The sequence below is a fragment of the Pagrus major genome, chromosome 8 (genome assembly GCF_040436345.1).
Source record: "Pagrus major chromosome 8, Pma_NU_1.0".
Taxonomy (NCBI): domain Eukaryota; kingdom Metazoa; phylum Chordata; class Actinopteri; order Spariformes; family Sparidae; genus Pagrus; species Pagrus major.
Window position 1 is genome coordinate 23,436,806 of NC_133222.1, and position 16,900 is coordinate 23,453,705.

The following is a 16,900-nucleotide window of genomic DNA, read 5'->3' on the forward strand; positions in this document are numbered from 1 at the left end:
ACACACACACACACACACACACACACACACACACACACACACACACACTATAATTAACGTAAATCAATCTTGGTGTTGTGTTGGTGTTGTTATTTGTTGTGTTCTGTCCGAGTGTTTGGACAGATTCTTTGGCAACATTGTTGTTAAACTTTCATGCCAATAAAGCCCCTTTGAATTGAATTGAATTGAGAGAGAGAGAGAGTTGCAGAGAGACAGAGAGAGAGAATGTAGTGCGGTAGAGAGAGCCGTAAACAGACCTGTAGCTACCGGTCACGAAGCAGTCCAGCAGTGGATGTGGATGGATGTGGATGTGGATGTTGTCGCCGCTCGTCACGGTTCCTGACACAGTGGGTTCGGTCATATTCGGACTGTCTCCTGTCCTCGTCCTCCTTGTGCGGATCACAGACACACTCAGCGAGCGGTGGAGCCACACAGCAACAGCAGCAGCAGCAGCATCATCATGTCTACACCACGGCCAGCCCGTCGCTTCATGCTGCTGACGGCTAAAACACAGACGAGAGGTAACCAGACGCACCGGCAGGCCCCGGGGAGGCGTAACCAGACCCGGGGAGGTGTCGGTGTTCAGGGATGGAGCGGCCTGTGATGTGTAGGACGACAACAACCTCCCGCTCTGTCGCTGTTAGCTCCCAGCCAGAAGCACTGAGAGGAAATAAGGCTTCAGCTAGCACGACTCTGACAGACTGATGTCAGGCTGGATTAGCGCCTGCATTGTGCTGCCAATGTACAGGCTAGTGTTGTCACTGGATTATTCTGGATTGATAGATAACCTTAATGACAGACAGACGGACATTTATTTTTAATTGCACGGATTCGATTGATATGCCATAGGCCCAGTGGCGTAGTTGAAGTCGAATTTGGGACTGATGTATCACAGAACCAGAAATCCAAAAAATGTACATCTTGAAAATCAAATTTTTGGAAAAGGCTCAGAGAAACAAGTAAAATAGTGCATTTGTGGTAGATCGATGGTTCCCATATGACAGGGTCTGGATACACACAGTTGTTATGCAGATCAACTGATGGTAGATTGAGGACTGCACCTGGGATCTGTTGTCCCCTCTGTCCACACAGGAGTGCACATGGGATCTGTTGTCCCCTGTCCACACAGGAATGCACCTGTTGTCTCTGCAAGTATCCAGATGCCTTCTTGTGTGTGTGATGTATTTATGGTAATTGCCAACAGTGCTTAAAAGTGCTACGTTTCAACCAGTGTAAGGTAACAAACCTGGTGTCCAAATGAGGCTTATTTGTTATTGTAGAGTTCTGGGAGGGCGTGTGCTTTACTTCCATTTTATGCTATTCAATAACCTTCTTTACTTATTAGCACGGGCTATGAATCAGGATTTTCAGTCGACTGAGATAGAGAAATATGAGTGAAATGTTACAACACACCACCTACAGTATGCAGTCATGAAGGAGGTGCAAGCAAAAGGTGTTTTTCACCACAATGTGAATACACTTTTAGTCAGAGCAGCTCAGATTAAGTCTTATTTTGTTTTCAATGAACAAAATAAAAATAGAAATAAAACGGTATGAAAAAAAGGACTGAATGCGTGAGACAAAGAAGACAAAGAGTCAACAACTTTACCTCAACATACAAGTTTTCAACACATCACACTGGTATGATGTCATGAGTTTTGTTTGTAGTTAGCACTACTAGCTGCTTGAAGATGATGGTTCACCACTATCCTTCCAGGTTTGAATGATGTGTTGGACAGTTCTTCACCCAGTTTTAATAGTTTCAGCATCTCCTTAGTTGTTTTCTTTGCTGCAGGCCAATAATTTGACCCTTCTGAAACAGAGTAACATCTTCTCCACCACCACAGGATATGTCTTCTGACATGGATGTTTAAGAAATGAGAAGCTCCTCACTGCATCAGTCAGGGTTCAATAACTTGTTGGCAGCTGAAACACATTAATCACTGCAGTAATTATCCAATGGAAGGCTCTTAGCTATTTGCTTAGTTAAAACCAGGCAGTATATGTTTTTAGCAATATTCTTATCAGAAAGGACACATGACTTAATGCTGCATTATTAATTAATTATTTTTGCCACGCTGAAAACAACATTCAAATGTTTTGTCTTATAAAGTAGACAATTACTTACCAACTTGAACAGCTGCCTATTGACACATCCAGCAGCTACAGAGCAACATGAGCATTCATTAGTGTTGTGTTTGTGTCCACTTTATGAATGTAAGTCGATACACCTGTATTGGAGATAATCATGATATTTAAAAATTAAATCTTGATATTGTGTTAATACACACAAACAGTGCCTCTTAAACCATTTCTGTTTTTTTTGCTTTGCCATGGGGGAGGTGCAAATGGACCTTAAAGACATCTGCTGCCTACTGCTGAAAATGAAAGATTGATTGGCAAGAATTTACCAAAATTGTAAAGAAAACTAAAGACAATTGTGTTAATATGTCTTCCCTGTCTCCTGTCCTCCTTGTGTCTTCCCGTCTTTGACCCCTTGTCAGCAGACAGTGCTGTCGCTTCCTGATGCATCTGTCCAGCCACCATGCAGTGTTCTTGGAAGTCCATGGTGCTGTTAGCATTAGCGTCCATAGCTATCCAGTACACAGCCATCCGCACCTTCTCCACCAAACCTTTAAGCCTGCTGTGCTCTGTGGGCCTGGCACCCACGGGCCATGCTGTCAACTGCAGCCTCAGAGATCTGACACGACTGGGCCAGGAGACACTCGAGTCCTCAGAGCAGGGCTGCGATGAGATCCTCCCTCAATCCCCCTCCTCCCCCTCCATCTCCCTCCCCTCCTATAATGCCAACAAAAGAACCCACATCCTTATTCTGGCCACCACACGGAGTGGATCCTCATTTGTGGGTCAGCTGTTCAACCAGCATCCAGAGGTTAGTATGTAATATGGATACACACGACCTACTTCATATCAAATTATCATCCATAATCAAACAATACGATCTTATTTGCTGGCCTATATTAAGACAACATTCGAGCATGCACTTAGAACCATTTCTTTGAGACAACTGAGTAATACATTCCGTTTCTTTTTACTATTTCTGAGATGTGTCAAAAACTTTGATTCCACACGTGGCAAATACAGTTTATGGACATGATCTAGAAAGGCCCGTTTAGTTGTGTGTCAGAGCTAAAACAAGCTGCTGGGTGGCCACTGACAGACATGACGGGATTAATCTTCCAGGCTGAACTGCGGGGGGTTATTTGGTTAAACTTTATTTTGGATCAAATAGAAGAGAACAGTCGAGCAAACACCTCTGAATAACACCTGTAACACATGATTGTTCACTTGTGTGCAACAAGTTCTAACAGCAGTACCGGCTGCAGTTTCTCACTCTCTCTTCTGTCCAACATCAAGTTGACACACATGCACCACTGCAGGTACCACATAGCCCCACCTCCTCCCAATCTCTAAGACTATGGTCACAAGTTCATTGAAATCCTTAAATAAAAAACTAAAATGTTATGCCTTCAATGTTTAGGCCAAAGATGGCACAGAATATTGATATGTTTCAAGGTATTTCATCAAAGGTATAAATTCCAGTATCGTGACAACACTACGAGTCACCAGACAGCTGCACTACATGTACAAAGGCAGAAGCCAAGGGAAAATGGAATCATCATTCGATAAATGTGGTCATTTTTATAAATTAAACATGTGTAGGAGATACACTAATAATAAATGTAATTTATTAATCACTGGCAATTAATAAAACACTCGTTAATGGGGCACCACAATTTGTGTACCCTTCATTCTTTCGTTTTTCCGTTTCAAAACCAAATTAAAAAAATGGAAAAACAAGTTTGTTTTTCTGTTATTCTCTTTTAAACCCAGAACGAAAAAACAGGAAAAACAGAATTACACAAAACCACATTTTGTGCCTGTTATTCTGTTTTAAAACAAAAACAGAATAACATGAAAATTAAGTTTTTGATTTTTATTGTTTTGTTATTTTGATATTCTGAAAATTCGGGGAATGCTGGGAGATTTTTGCGGAGTCAGAGGCGCACGAAGTGAGCCAGAACGTGGTCTGAAGATAGAGCGTCTCTGCACTGGCAAGCTTTGTCTTTTTCCGGGGGAGTCGCCGGCTCAGCCTAAGGGCTGAATGCCGATCATATTTACTGATTAAAACACATAATACTGAACAGTTACAAGGAGGAAAACAACAGAGGCGAAATAAAAAACACGAGGAGGAAAGGTCCAATTCGTTACCTAGCAACCAGAAGATTCTTTGTAGCAACTTAACGTCTGCTACACTAACGGAAGACAACACAACACATTTCTATTTCAAAATAAAAGCATTTGTTATTGTAACCTATTACTATAATTATTAATCTATTGTCAGAGAAAAATATTTACAACAATATGTAGGCTAATGTTTTCATAATATCACATTTATTTTTACCTGTATAGGCCTACCGGTATGTGAATCGGGCGCGATCGCGTGCGTGCGTGCGAGCAGGCGGGGGAAAGAGAGAAAGAAGGAGACACCGGGCGTTTACCAGCAAAAACTGAACGGTTAGAAATGAAAAGAGGGAAATCACAGAATACAGAATATGTCCAGGAGACTCCTCAGGACGTGAGGGAGGAAGGATCAGATGGTGGCTCAGGTAGCGATGAGGAAAATATATATGGCTGCACATCTGTCAGCTGCACTGTAAGCAGGTGTAGCCTACACCATGCAGACATTTCTCAAACTTTGTTTTGTAGGCTCAGGACAGACTAGATCATGATTGTATTGGATATAATAGGGTAGCCTAACCTAATAAATCTCTCGGCTGCTGTCCAGTCCGGTAATAATGGGTCTGTGGTGTGTACGCTACGTCATCGCCAGGTAGAACAACCGTAAAAGAATAGACAGGCACAAAATGTGGTTTTGTGTTATTCTGTTTTTCCTGTTTTTTTGTTCTGGGTTTAAAAGAGAATAACATGAAAACAAACTTGTTTTTCCGTTTTTTTAATTTGGTTTTGAAACGAAAGAACGAAGGGTACACGGATTCACCACCTCCGTTGTTTTGTCTATTTGAATAATCGGGAGGTAATTAATCAAATTCGACTGGACAAGGTTAACTTGTATCAATTCTAATCAATTTCAGATCAATTTATTCAATCTCATAAATGAATTAGTGAATTCTACACAGATCCATCGGTTCTCCACATTAAAAACAAACCTGCACAGACAACGACATATGGTTAAATATGTTTATTGACTAAATAATTCAGATTAAATAAATGAAATGGCAATTTAAATGAATAAAAACAGGTAACAGGAAATGTGGAATAACTAAGTAATGGGTTATTAGTGGAATATGGGCTGATGGTGAGATCACGAGTTAGGTTGAAGCATTTAAATATTACGGGAGTAATTTTAATACTACCAAAATCCTAACCGAATTTCTCTTAAACTAAAAGATCAGAGCCATAGACACCATCTCATGTATCATGTGTGAATCCAGCTGTTATGAGTGATGGAGAGCCTACTTTCTTAGCAGAGTGGTTGAGTCTGCGGAGGCGGGTTCCCTCAGGTGATTTGCGACTCTAGCTGGCAGTCCCGGTCCAATGGCTGAGGGTCAGCTCGTCCAGTATCAGCCGGTTGGAGACCTCGGTCCGATGTCTTAGGAAGAGCGCAGTTCGTCCAGTACCGATCCGGTGAAGATCTTGGCTCAATGCCCAGCAGGATGGTACCGCTAGCGAGCGCTGGGGGCTTGTCAAAGAGTCTGTCTTTCGTTGGAAACCGCATGCACGGTTTTGGACACAGCAAGTTGCTGTAGTGTCGTGATGATGATTTTAATAAAGATGTTCTTCTTCGTTGCTTCGGGTGGTTCTCAGGCTCTGACTTTGTAAACTAAATCTAACTTTTTGAATAAAATAACCGAGGATGATACGTTGATCAGGCGGATCTTCCATTGTTAGTTAATGCAAGATAATCTAAATTAAGTTCACTTCCTCTAAATCAGGTTACGATACTTAACTGTATAAAACAAATTAAAACAGAACTTCGTTCTGGTACAAACTAAGTAAGTTTCAGGAGTAAGAGTGAGACTAAGCCTAGACTAACTTGAGAGAAGTGATGTCTCTCTGTTTTTGTTGTCTCCAAATGGCGGGCGTGCCTGGGGGCAGGGCTGCCGGCTTTTTTTGTCTCCAAGTAGATAGTATAAAGTGTGAAAATTCACAGGAACTCACTAAAACTAAACTATAGTTTTAAACGTTTCAAAACCGTGCTTCACCTTTCGCAGAATCTCACCATGGCTCAATAGATGTACTTTGTCTATCATGAAAAGGATTATGACATGATTAAAATCACTTAACATTCAAAAGGAATTAAAACTTGATTAAAACGTAAAAGAAAACACACTTGAATATACAGTAGGTAGAACTGGTAGAATTGATCACTTATACATATTTCTCCTAGTTCTAGCTTAATACTTGTTAAAACAAAAACATATCAGAGACATTTACTGGTGATAACAATAAACATATTAAACAGAATATTTCTTAAACAGCTCGTCCAACTGTACCAGGACTCACCATCAGGAGGTGCTGTGGTTCCACGGAGCACAGGACATTTTAAACATTAAAACTTGGTCTCAGTCAATCTTAATCGTAGAGAAATGGGAAAAAGATCAGTTTTATGAACTTCTTTTACTGAATCCTAATTTGTTAGAATTAAGAGGATGAGTTCCTGGTTTAATGGTATTTTAGAACTTGCTTGAAATCTGGATGAGTGCAGAAACCATTATAGGTTGGAATGTGTGATAAGAGAAGCATAGTCGTAAACCATTTGGGCAGGAGGGCTAGAAAAACAGAGAAGAGGCCCAGAGTACTCTTACTTTGGAGAGTGGATTCATTTGATGATGAACTCGACCGACCTGAGAGAAAGGAGTGTAAATATCTTGAGTGGGGGAAGAGGACAAATGGTTATTCAAAGCTGTAAATAAAGGAGAGGGGTTCTCCTGTGAAGCATCCATCTGATGGTTTCATTGAAAGCAAAACAAGTCAGGTGAAGAGGTGAGAGACTTCATGGTGTCTCTTTCCTGAAAACAGTCAGCTTGCAGATGAGAGGAGTAATTAATGCAAGAACAGAACCTCAATGGAATGCAGAGGCGATGGACATGTGTTCCTACACATGTAAACACAATACTATGTTTAAATTCTGGGAAAATGCAACAATGCACAAGTGATGTTGTAACATTGCCCATCACAGCCTAACGTTGTAGTACTCGAGATCGGTCTTGGTCTCGAGACTGGTCTCAAGTCCATTTTTTGAGGTTCTTGGTCTTGTCTTGGAATCAAGGGCATTTTTTACTCGGTCTTGTCTCGGTCTTGGACTGGGCGGACTTGGGTTTTTTGAACGAAACCGGTCAAGACCACTGCTGATAGGCTTTTTGTCCATGCCTTACTGATAAGAGTGAAAAAGGACCCTCTCAAAAACAGCTAATAACTTCAAATCATTGGTAGTGTAAAGATTTCCCCCAGCTAAAAAAAAGAAAACTCACATTTTGATGTTTTGTTATGATTTTCCTTTGATATATATGGTCTTGGTCTTGTCTCGGTCTCGACCCCTAAAAGTCTTGGTCTTGTCTCGGTCTCGACCTCCAAATGTCTTGGCCTTGTGTCCGTCTCGGTACTCTCTGGTCTTGGTATTGTCTTGGTCTCGGTTGGTGCGGTCTTGACTACACTATCACAGCCCACAGTTAGCCTCCTACAGCGCAGATAGCACTAGGCTTAGTGAGTCAGTTCACTCAGTGTCTCACCAATCTCCAAACCATTTGCCATAAGAAAGCTGCTTTATGAGGATTTTGGGTGCTTGACTGGGTGCTGTGTTAATGAAAATACAAGCAGTATTGCAGACTGTTGGATTCTCGTGACAACATGACATGATGTGGTAAGAGACTTTAATATTTGTTGTTGAGCAAAAGTTAGGCAGCGCTCTGGATCGCAGGTTGGCTACTAACAAATATTATGGCAGCTCTGTATCACTATTGATGTTTTTCAAGTTCAGACCTTCCTCCATCTTTCAGTTTCTGCATTAGTATTCAGTTGGGTTTTGCAGAATCTGAATTTCAGAGTGCGTAGTCAGTATTTCAGGGACTTTGGAGGTTGGAGCTTTTCTAGCAAATGCACAGAGCCGAGGTGGCACTGACTGTTCAGTCAGCTCAGCAACCTTTGTGGCACTTGATCAGTAATACATGTGACATCACCAGTGTTGAAAACTAATTACATTTGTCTGTAACACCGTAATGTAACATTGTTCCTAAATTCAAGAATCACATTACAGTCACTAATTTACCAATTTAACAGTTCATTTTACAGTTCAACGTAAGTTCATCAATTATCTTCAAATGTGCCTCCTCATGCACAATTGTGCAATAATCATTTCCATGACATTCAACACAGTGACACCATCTAGTGCATCTGTGGGGATGTTCCTCGGCCTGGGCAGTCTTGTTTTGACTCTGAGGAGGATTGTCTGAGAAACTCCTCCTCATGAGGTACAACCACTGCTTTAGTGATAAACACAACACATAAGCTGGACTATTCTACAATGAAGCTATGGTTTGGTGAGTGACTTTACTAAATTAGTTTGAGGGTGTTTGAATGCACTTCAGATGCCTTTTCAACATGCACATCTTTCATCATCATTTAATGGTGTCAAGAAGGCCAGTCTCATATTATTGATTGATGTCTTTTTTGGAGGTAATTTATATTTGTACTAGGCAGTGTTAAGAGGGCCAGCCTCTTTAATATTATGTATTGACATAGTTTTTTGTTTTTGGGGCGTTACAGCCTACAGCGCACATTTTTCTTTGAAGTGCTGTTTGGGCTGGCTTCCACCACCTTTACTATCAGCTTTGTGGTATTAAAGAGCATACAAGAGCAATCTTGTGTATGTCCTCCTTGGATAGGGCTGAAATGTGGGTATATGTGAGGTTTAATGTCATATTCTTAACTGGCAATTACTTACAATTGCTTTTTTGAAATTAATGAGTAATGTGTAATACATTATTTTTTTTGAGTAACAACCCCAACACTGGATAACACCCACTATGACATTTATTTTGTCCAAAGAGGTACTCAACTTTCATTGGTTGTACCTTGCAATGTTTTCATATCCCAGGTCTTCTACCTTTTTGAGCCTCTATACCATGTCCAGCTGGCGCTGCTTCCTCGGCTGGCACAGAGTCGGAACCTTGCTGAGAGGAGGGTGATGCTGGGAGCAGCCAGAGACCTGCTGAGGTCCCTGTATCACTGTCACCTCAGCAGTCTGGAGAGTTACATCCGACCACGTCCTGCCAACCACTCCACCGACAAGCTGTTCAGACGAGGAGCTAGTAAGGGACTCATTTCAGCACTTTGTCCACTTGTCCTGCTTTCATTCACATAATGAGATTGATACTACACTAATGTTTTATGTATGTAGCTGTAATTGCAGTGCATTATTGTTATGTACAGTTTTCCTAAATTGTATGTGTCCTTTCTTTAGGCCTGTCTCTGTGCTCCCCCCCTGTATGTGAGGCCCAGCTGGGCCGAGAGGGGCAGAGCCTGGTGCTGTCTGATGAGGGGGAGTGTGTGAAGAGGTGTGGACCACTCAATGTATCGCTGGCTGCTGATGCCTGTAGAGCAAAGCGCCACGCAGCCATCAAGACGGTCAGGATTCCCCAAATAAGTGACCTAAGAGCGCTGATTGAGGACCCAAGACTTAACCTGAAGGTAGAGAAATAATCACAACTATGAATATTATATTTAAAAGCACAATATGTAATTTCTGCTGCTATAGAGGCTCTCTATGAAAAAACAAAAGACATTTGCCAAATGTGGTGTGGGGAGGGCTGGGCAGAGCAGCTGTTCAGCAGCTCAGAGTCAGCCAGCTCTGGAGGAGAGAGTTGGGTGCAGAGTCAGACCTTTAGGAGGAATAAACACTCCTGTCTATCAACCTGACTGCAGCAGTGATCTGCGGAGGTGACCTCCATTGTCAGGTGTTTCTGTTCTGTAATGTTGACTGCTGACTGGAGCTGGAGGGTGAGGAAGAAAATACACATTTAGAGTGACGTCTGAGAAGTGCCCTCTGACCTCCAGACGTAAATGTTGATTCCTGTCTGTCTCCTAAACCCTGTAGATACACATTTGCATAACACCAGTTAATCAATGGATAGTTAATCAATGGACAGACGATTTGATCACTATGTTAAATGTGTGCCCCCATATATCCCCCACCCCCTGCTGATCACACTCTCCAAAGAGCAGACCCCCCTCCCTTTGCATGTCTTTTGCTTACCTATTGTTTGAACCTGATTGAATCTTCTTTGTTCTTACTGTATAAAATGCTACTGTTTCATTTGCTCTGGGTTCACTCACCGGCTCAGATCCGCTCTGTGCCTGTCAGTCCACCAGTCTACCGGTAGACTTTGAATAAACACATCACCACAGCAAACTACTCAACTGGACTTGAATGATTTCTTCAACAATTTGGTGCCGTGACCCGGATGGCAACAGACCTTCTACAGAGACTCCTTTTTCCAGACCAATAACATGCCAGTGACCTGAGAACCAAATTGCAGAGGTAAGGGTCCTTTTGAAAACCCAATTTGTTACTGCGCATTGTTGGAGGTCTGTGGAGGAGGGAGTCCTAAGGAAGGGTGACGCCATCCGACATTTTAAGTAAGTTTGCTGTGTGTTTTGTGAATTTTTTTTTTTTTTCTGTTTTGGGTTTATGGTTTCGAAACTGATGTTATTGGGAGGTTAGTTTTTATATGCATAGGAATCATAACTTGTGAAATAGAGAGACCAGGTCTGAAGTCCTGTGATTCTGTTTTGATAGGAGAGAACAGGTCTGAAGTCCTGTGATTCTATCTTCCTAGTCTTAGAACGAGGAGCTCTTTTAAGGCCAAGCATTTAGGGGTTAACATCCTACTTAACATCAACAGTGTGAGATAGAGAAGAACAGGTTTGATTCCTGTAATTATGTTATTGGGAAGTTCGTTTTTAGATGTATAGGAATGCTTGTTTTTCATAGCTTTTGATTGATTTTGATTGAGTCGCTTGTATTTTCCTAGTCTTTAGAATGACTCGCTCTCCTAAAGGCCAAGCATCTGGGGGTTAACATCCTACTTAACATGTGAGAAAATAGAAGAGATCAGATATTCAGTTCTGTGATTCTATTTTGGGGAACGGGTGTTTGGAACACTAATAAAATAGGCCTATGTAGGACCAGTAGGAAGTAGTGGGGAAAATTCGTTATCCCAGGGATGATAAATCCCAATATTTGGATGTATATTTTTCATCCTGTAACGATCTGATTTATTCTCGGTACAAAAAAAAGGATGACTTGTATCTTCTGAGTAGAATGTTGATTGAAAGGATTTGTAAGTGAATTGTGGTTAAAGTAAGAGTGTATGAAGGTAACTTTTGTTCTCGTTTTATAGAGGGATCTTACAGAAGGAAAATGGGAAGTCATTTCAGTAGAAGGTCTAAGAGATTTAACTGGTCCTGTGAAGTACATGCATGATAATTACGGTAACGCTAGCTTAAGATTTGTTGCACCATGGGTTAAAATAACGCGAGACGATGGTCTTCTCAGATTCCCCCAAAATGGGACATTTGATCAGACCAGATTAGAAAACTTAAGAGAGAAATTGAGTACTCTCCTGGATAGAATTAAGCATTTCTCCTCCCTCAAACTTTGGAGGGTTGAAAGTAACCGCCGTAATGCAGAATCTCAAATAGCTTCTCTTATAGATCAAAATAAAAAGCTAATGGCTCAATTAGAAGAAGAAAAGAAAAACACAACGCAGACTTGGACTAAGCCGAACAGTCAATTGGACATGTCCTGTAGAAACACTAAGACAAACAAAAACGATCAAATAAAAAGCCTTTATCCTGTAAGAGAGATAAAAGAATCCAGTAATGATAGCACTGATGATGACTGGGTTTTTGAATACCCAAGAAATGTGATGAATAATCAGGGAGATGAAGAAGAGTGGATTGAGAGTGGAACCCTGAAAACACTGGTCATCATGATCTCTGCCATCTCCTTGGCGGAGGGCAGCTTAGGCAGAGCAATGAATCTAACCATCTTGGAAAACCTGTCCACCACTGTGAGGACAGTGGTATTACCTTGGGATACCGGGAGCCCCGTGACGAAGTCCCTGGATATGTCGGACCACGGTCTGGAGGAGATAGGGAGTGGCTGCAGTAGGCCCATGCGGGACCCGGAGGATGTCTTGTTACGAGCACAGACCGAACATGCGTCCACATACTCCCGAACCTCCGGCTCCATGGATGGCCACCAGAACCGCCGAGACATGGCGAACATCATCCTCTGAACTCCCGGATGGCATGAAAGCAGCGAGGTGTGAGCCCAGTGGATCACCTGTGGGCGCAACTCAACAGGGACAAACAGGCGATTATCTGACGGGTCTCCACCATTAGCCTGCTTCACCTCATCTTCTATCTGCCAAGTTACCGCTCCAACCACACAGGTTAGTGGGAGGATGGTCTCAGGTTCCTTGGCAACAGGCTCGGGGTCGAATAGTCGAGACAGGATGTCCGGCTTGACGTTCCGGGACCCCGGCCTGTAAGAGAGAGAAAAAGAAAAGCGGTTAAAGAATAGCGCCCACCTGGCCTGGCGAGAGTTGAGCCTCTTAGCTTTTCTGATATACTCAAGATTTTCAGTCCAGTCCAGACTATGAATGGGTGGTTGGCCCCCTCTAGCCAGTGCCTCCACTCCTCTAAGGCGAGTTTAACCACCAACAGCTCCCGGTTACCGACATCATAGTTTCTTTCAGCCTTGGACAGTCGTCGTGACAGGAAAGCGCAGGGGTGCATTTTACCATCCTGTTCCGAGCATTGAGAGAGGATGGCTCCGACCCCTTCATTGGAGGCATCCACTTCTACCACGAACTGGCGTTGTGGATCTGGCATGGTGAGGATGGGAGCAGAAGTGAAACGATTCTTGAGATCCTGGAATGCCCTCTCCGCCTCTGGAGACCAGCGGAACTGCACCTGAGTGGAGGTAAGAGCATGGAGGGGAGCAGCTATTGCGCTAAAGCCTCTGATAAACCGCCTGTAAAAGTTAGCAAATCCCAAGAACTGCTGAACCTTCTTGCGGCTATCAGGTGTAGGCCACTCAGCTACAGCGCTAATTTTAACCGGGTCCATCTGTACTCTCCAGGGGCTACGATGAAGCCCAGGAAGGAGACGGTGTCGGCATGAAACACACTTTTTTCTGCTTTGACATACAGATGGTTTTCCAACAGTCTTTTCAGAACCCTGGTCACGTGGTCTTGGTGTGTGTCAATGTCTGGGGAGTAAATTAAAATGTCATCTAAATACACATAGACAAAAAGGTCAAGGAAGTCTCTCAATACATCGTTAATCATGGCTTGGAAAATGGCGGGGGCGTTGGTGAGTCCAAATGGCATGACCAGGTACTCATAGTGACCACTAGGGGTGTTAAATCCAGTCTTCCACTCGTCCCCCTCTCTTATGCGAATCAGGTGATAGGCGTTGCGAAGATCTAACTTGGTGAACACCTTGGCCTGCTGGAGTTGGTCAAAAACAGAGGACATGAGAGGGAGAGGGTAACGGTTCTTTATTGTGATGTCATTTAGAGGGCTATAGTCTATGCATGGTCTTAGGGACCCATCCTTTTTGTCTACGAAGAAGAACCCGGCGCCTGCTGGTGATGACGAGGGACGGATTAGACCCGCATTCAAAGATGTGGTGAGATACTCTCTAATGGAGTACAGGCGACCCTTAGGTATGGTGGAACCTGGAAGTAGGTCAATGGCGCAGTCGTATGGGTGGTGTGGGGGAAGAGACATGGCTTTGGTCTTATTAAAAACCTCACGGAGCTGGTGGTAGCAGGAGGGCACCGAGTTCAGGTCTGGATACTCAGATTCTGTGGCAGGGTTGATAGCAAACAGGTTAATTTCTGCTACATCACTGCTCTGGGCTGGATTGAAAAAACAGTCTTTGATGCATTCTTCCCCCCACTCTTGGATTTCTCCAGATCTCCAGTCTACCTGGGGGTTGTGGCGAAAGAGCCATGGTTGTCCCAATATCAGAGTGTGAGTGGATGCTTTGAATAAATAGAAGTGAATGCGCTCTTTGTGGTCCTTAATATGCATGTGGAGTGGTTCAGTGATATGGGTGATGAAAAACAGTTCTTTCCCATCTAGAGCTCGGGCCCTGATGGGCTTAGCTAAAAGTTCAGACTTTATGCCCAATTCCTCTGCTAAACCACAGTCCATCAAACTCTCATCGGCTCCTGAGTCTATGAGACAGTTGGTGACAGTGTGGTGCATTAGCTTGACTTTTGTGAGAGTGCGTGTGATGGGGCCTGAAGCCGTGATTTGACTCACCGCCTTAGATCGCTTGGCTGGACAGGTTATAATGAGGTGACCAGCCTCTCCGCAGTAGAAGCACCTTCCTTCCAGCTGTCGTCTCCGTCGTTCCTCCTGCGTCAGCCGTGCCCTGCCTAGCTGCATGGGGTCTCCCTCTCCCTCCACAGGGGGATGATTACGCTGCTCCGGCGGGGAGCGGTGGAGAGCTGGCCAACTCTGTGTTTGCGAGCGCGGAGCTCCCTCGGTCATCACAGTCCTGTCGCCCCGGCGTCGTCTGAGCTGTCCGAGTCTGTTGTCTGTCCGGATGGCGAGAGCGATGAGATCGTCCAAGCCTGCGGGTAAGTCTAGAGGGACGAGAAGATCTTGAATCGGGGCTGCCAGTCCCTTTAAAAACACATCATATAGAGCCGTGGAGTTCCACCTGCTCTCTGCCGATAGTGTGCGGAAACGGATGGCGTAGTCACACACAGAGTCTCTGCCTTGTCTCAGCCCACTCAGCTCCTGTGCTTTCTCCCAGTCGTCCGTCACAGGATCAAAGGTCCGTTTTAACGCCGCCTGAAAATCTGTGAGAGAGCTGCAGATCGGTGAACGTCTGCCCCATTCTGCCGACGCCCAGGCTTTGGCTCTCCCAGTCAGGTGCGAGATCATGAATGTGATCTTCGACCGATCAGTAGGGAAAGCATGGGGGGTTAATTCGAAATGAATTGAGCAGTCTATGAGGAATGTCTTACATAGTCCTGGTTCCCCTGAATACTGTGCTGGTGGAGCCAACTTACTTCCGGCTCCGACATAGGGCATGGGCGGAGTGGTTACGGGAGCCGGGGCGGTGGGTCGAGGGAGCTGCGCAATCAACTCCTGTAGTTGGGAAGTGAGCTGACCCATATGCGCAGCCATCGCCGTCTGGAACTCCTCCTGTCGTGAGATGCGGGCTTCCTGAGCTTGCAAAATCCCCGACAGCTGTTCTGCCTCCGCTGAGTCCATACTGGCTAGAGTATACTGTCAGGCCTGGACTAGAAAGAGGACTCAGATGCAGAGGTTTTGCAGATCAAGCAGGCTTTTATTCTGAAAAATCACTTTTCAGCTCTTAGGACAGAGTGATAACAAAAAAGGCTATCAACTCTAGTCTATCTGAGAATACACGGAACAGGGAAAAATAAAATTCAAAACACAACAGAAAATCCCTCCAAAGGGAGGAAACCAAAAGGCTGAACACTGATCTACTCTGACGAGGAATAATCACTATGAAATTTTAATAACAAAAAGCTCCAAACGGAGGAAGGTACAAAGGCTATAAAATTAGACTACACTACTTCTGAAAAAAACTATGAAAACAAAACCACTCCAACAGAGGGAAAAAAGCGGTTACAAAACAAGGCTAGCTTAAACACTGCTCTGACAAAAATTACAACAGAAAATCACTCTACTTAAGAGGAGAAAAGGAATAAAGAATACCAACTTAGAGCTCTGGACAAGGACGAGACAAGAACTGTGATCATGGGGCTGGAGGTGACACAAGAGGAAGGGCAAGTGACCTGAAATGAGAGGAGAGTTACTTTTCAAAATAAAACATGAAATTCACAAGACAAAAAATCCCAAGACGAGACACCCATCACCGCGGTGTGACACAATCTACAGTCCTCATATGCCTGATATGATGCAACTGTTAAAACTGACTTTGCCATCTGATTTGAAAGACAAAGTAATTAATGCCTGTGAAATTCCCCGCAATCCCACAGAGTTTGCCAAAATCACACCAGAGGAAGCTCAGACATTTTACAGTGTCATAGCTTTAGTAGTTCAACATGAGGTAAGGTTGACTTCACTCCTCTCACAAAAATCAAACAAAGAAAAGATGACAATCCTAGGAAGCTGTATGGAAAAATTATGACAACTGCAAAGGAAAATTGTGGTCTGTCACCAAGTCAAATTGTTGGAATTCCCCCTCGTTACATGCAACATTTGTTTGTGAACAGTCTTCAACCAAAAATCAGAATAAAAGTGCAGTTGACAGTTGGGTGGTCAAGAAAACCATTGACTGAATTGGCAGAAATAGCACAAGACCATTGAGTTAACACAGAACCAAGAGAATGTAGAATGCATGAAATGCTAATGGTTTCTCAAGTGTCTCACTACACAGGCGGAACAACCAGAGGAGGACACAGTGGCAGAGGAAGCTTCCAAAAAGAGGGAGAGCGCAGACACAGACCCTCACACCAAGAACAAAGCCACAGGCCACCTTTCTCTAACCATGAGAATTGCTTCTCATGCGGTGAGCCAGGTCATTGGGTAAGAAACTGCCCATACAAGACATCCCAACATACCCTGCACACGGCACCTCCATCAGGTAACCAGATAGAAGAGTCACCAACCCCACAGTATAACCAATAGAGCTGTGGACAGTGACCAAATTGAAACAGGAGAAATTATAACCGAAGCTCCACTAATTAAATTAGCAAAACAACAAAAGAAGAAACCTAATTTAGTGATGAATGGAAATGGAAAATCAACGTCATTCCTGGTAGACACAGGAGCTA

The 16,900-nt window shown here is 43.6% G+C and overlaps 1 protein-coding gene across 1 annotated transcript in view; it reads left to right on the forward strand.

Moving 5' to 3' along the window:
* The first annotated feature begins 478 nt into the window (after window positions 1-478).
* The window catches only part of LOC141000984 (carbohydrate sulfotransferase 1-like), a 31,184-nt gene continuing 14,762 nt past the window's right edge, over window positions 479-16,900 (forward strand). The window contains exons 1-4 of the mRNA XM_073471883.1: window positions 479-521; window positions 2,508-2,893; window positions 9,140-9,353; window positions 9,506-9,732. Coding sequence (XP_073327984.1) covers window positions 2,546-2,893; window positions 9,140-9,353; window positions 9,506-9,732 — 789 coding nt within the window. The 5' untranslated portion in view covers window positions 479-521; window positions 2,508-2,545. The remainder of the gene's footprint in view (window positions 522-2,507; window positions 2,894-9,139; window positions 9,354-9,505; window positions 9,733-16,900) is intronic.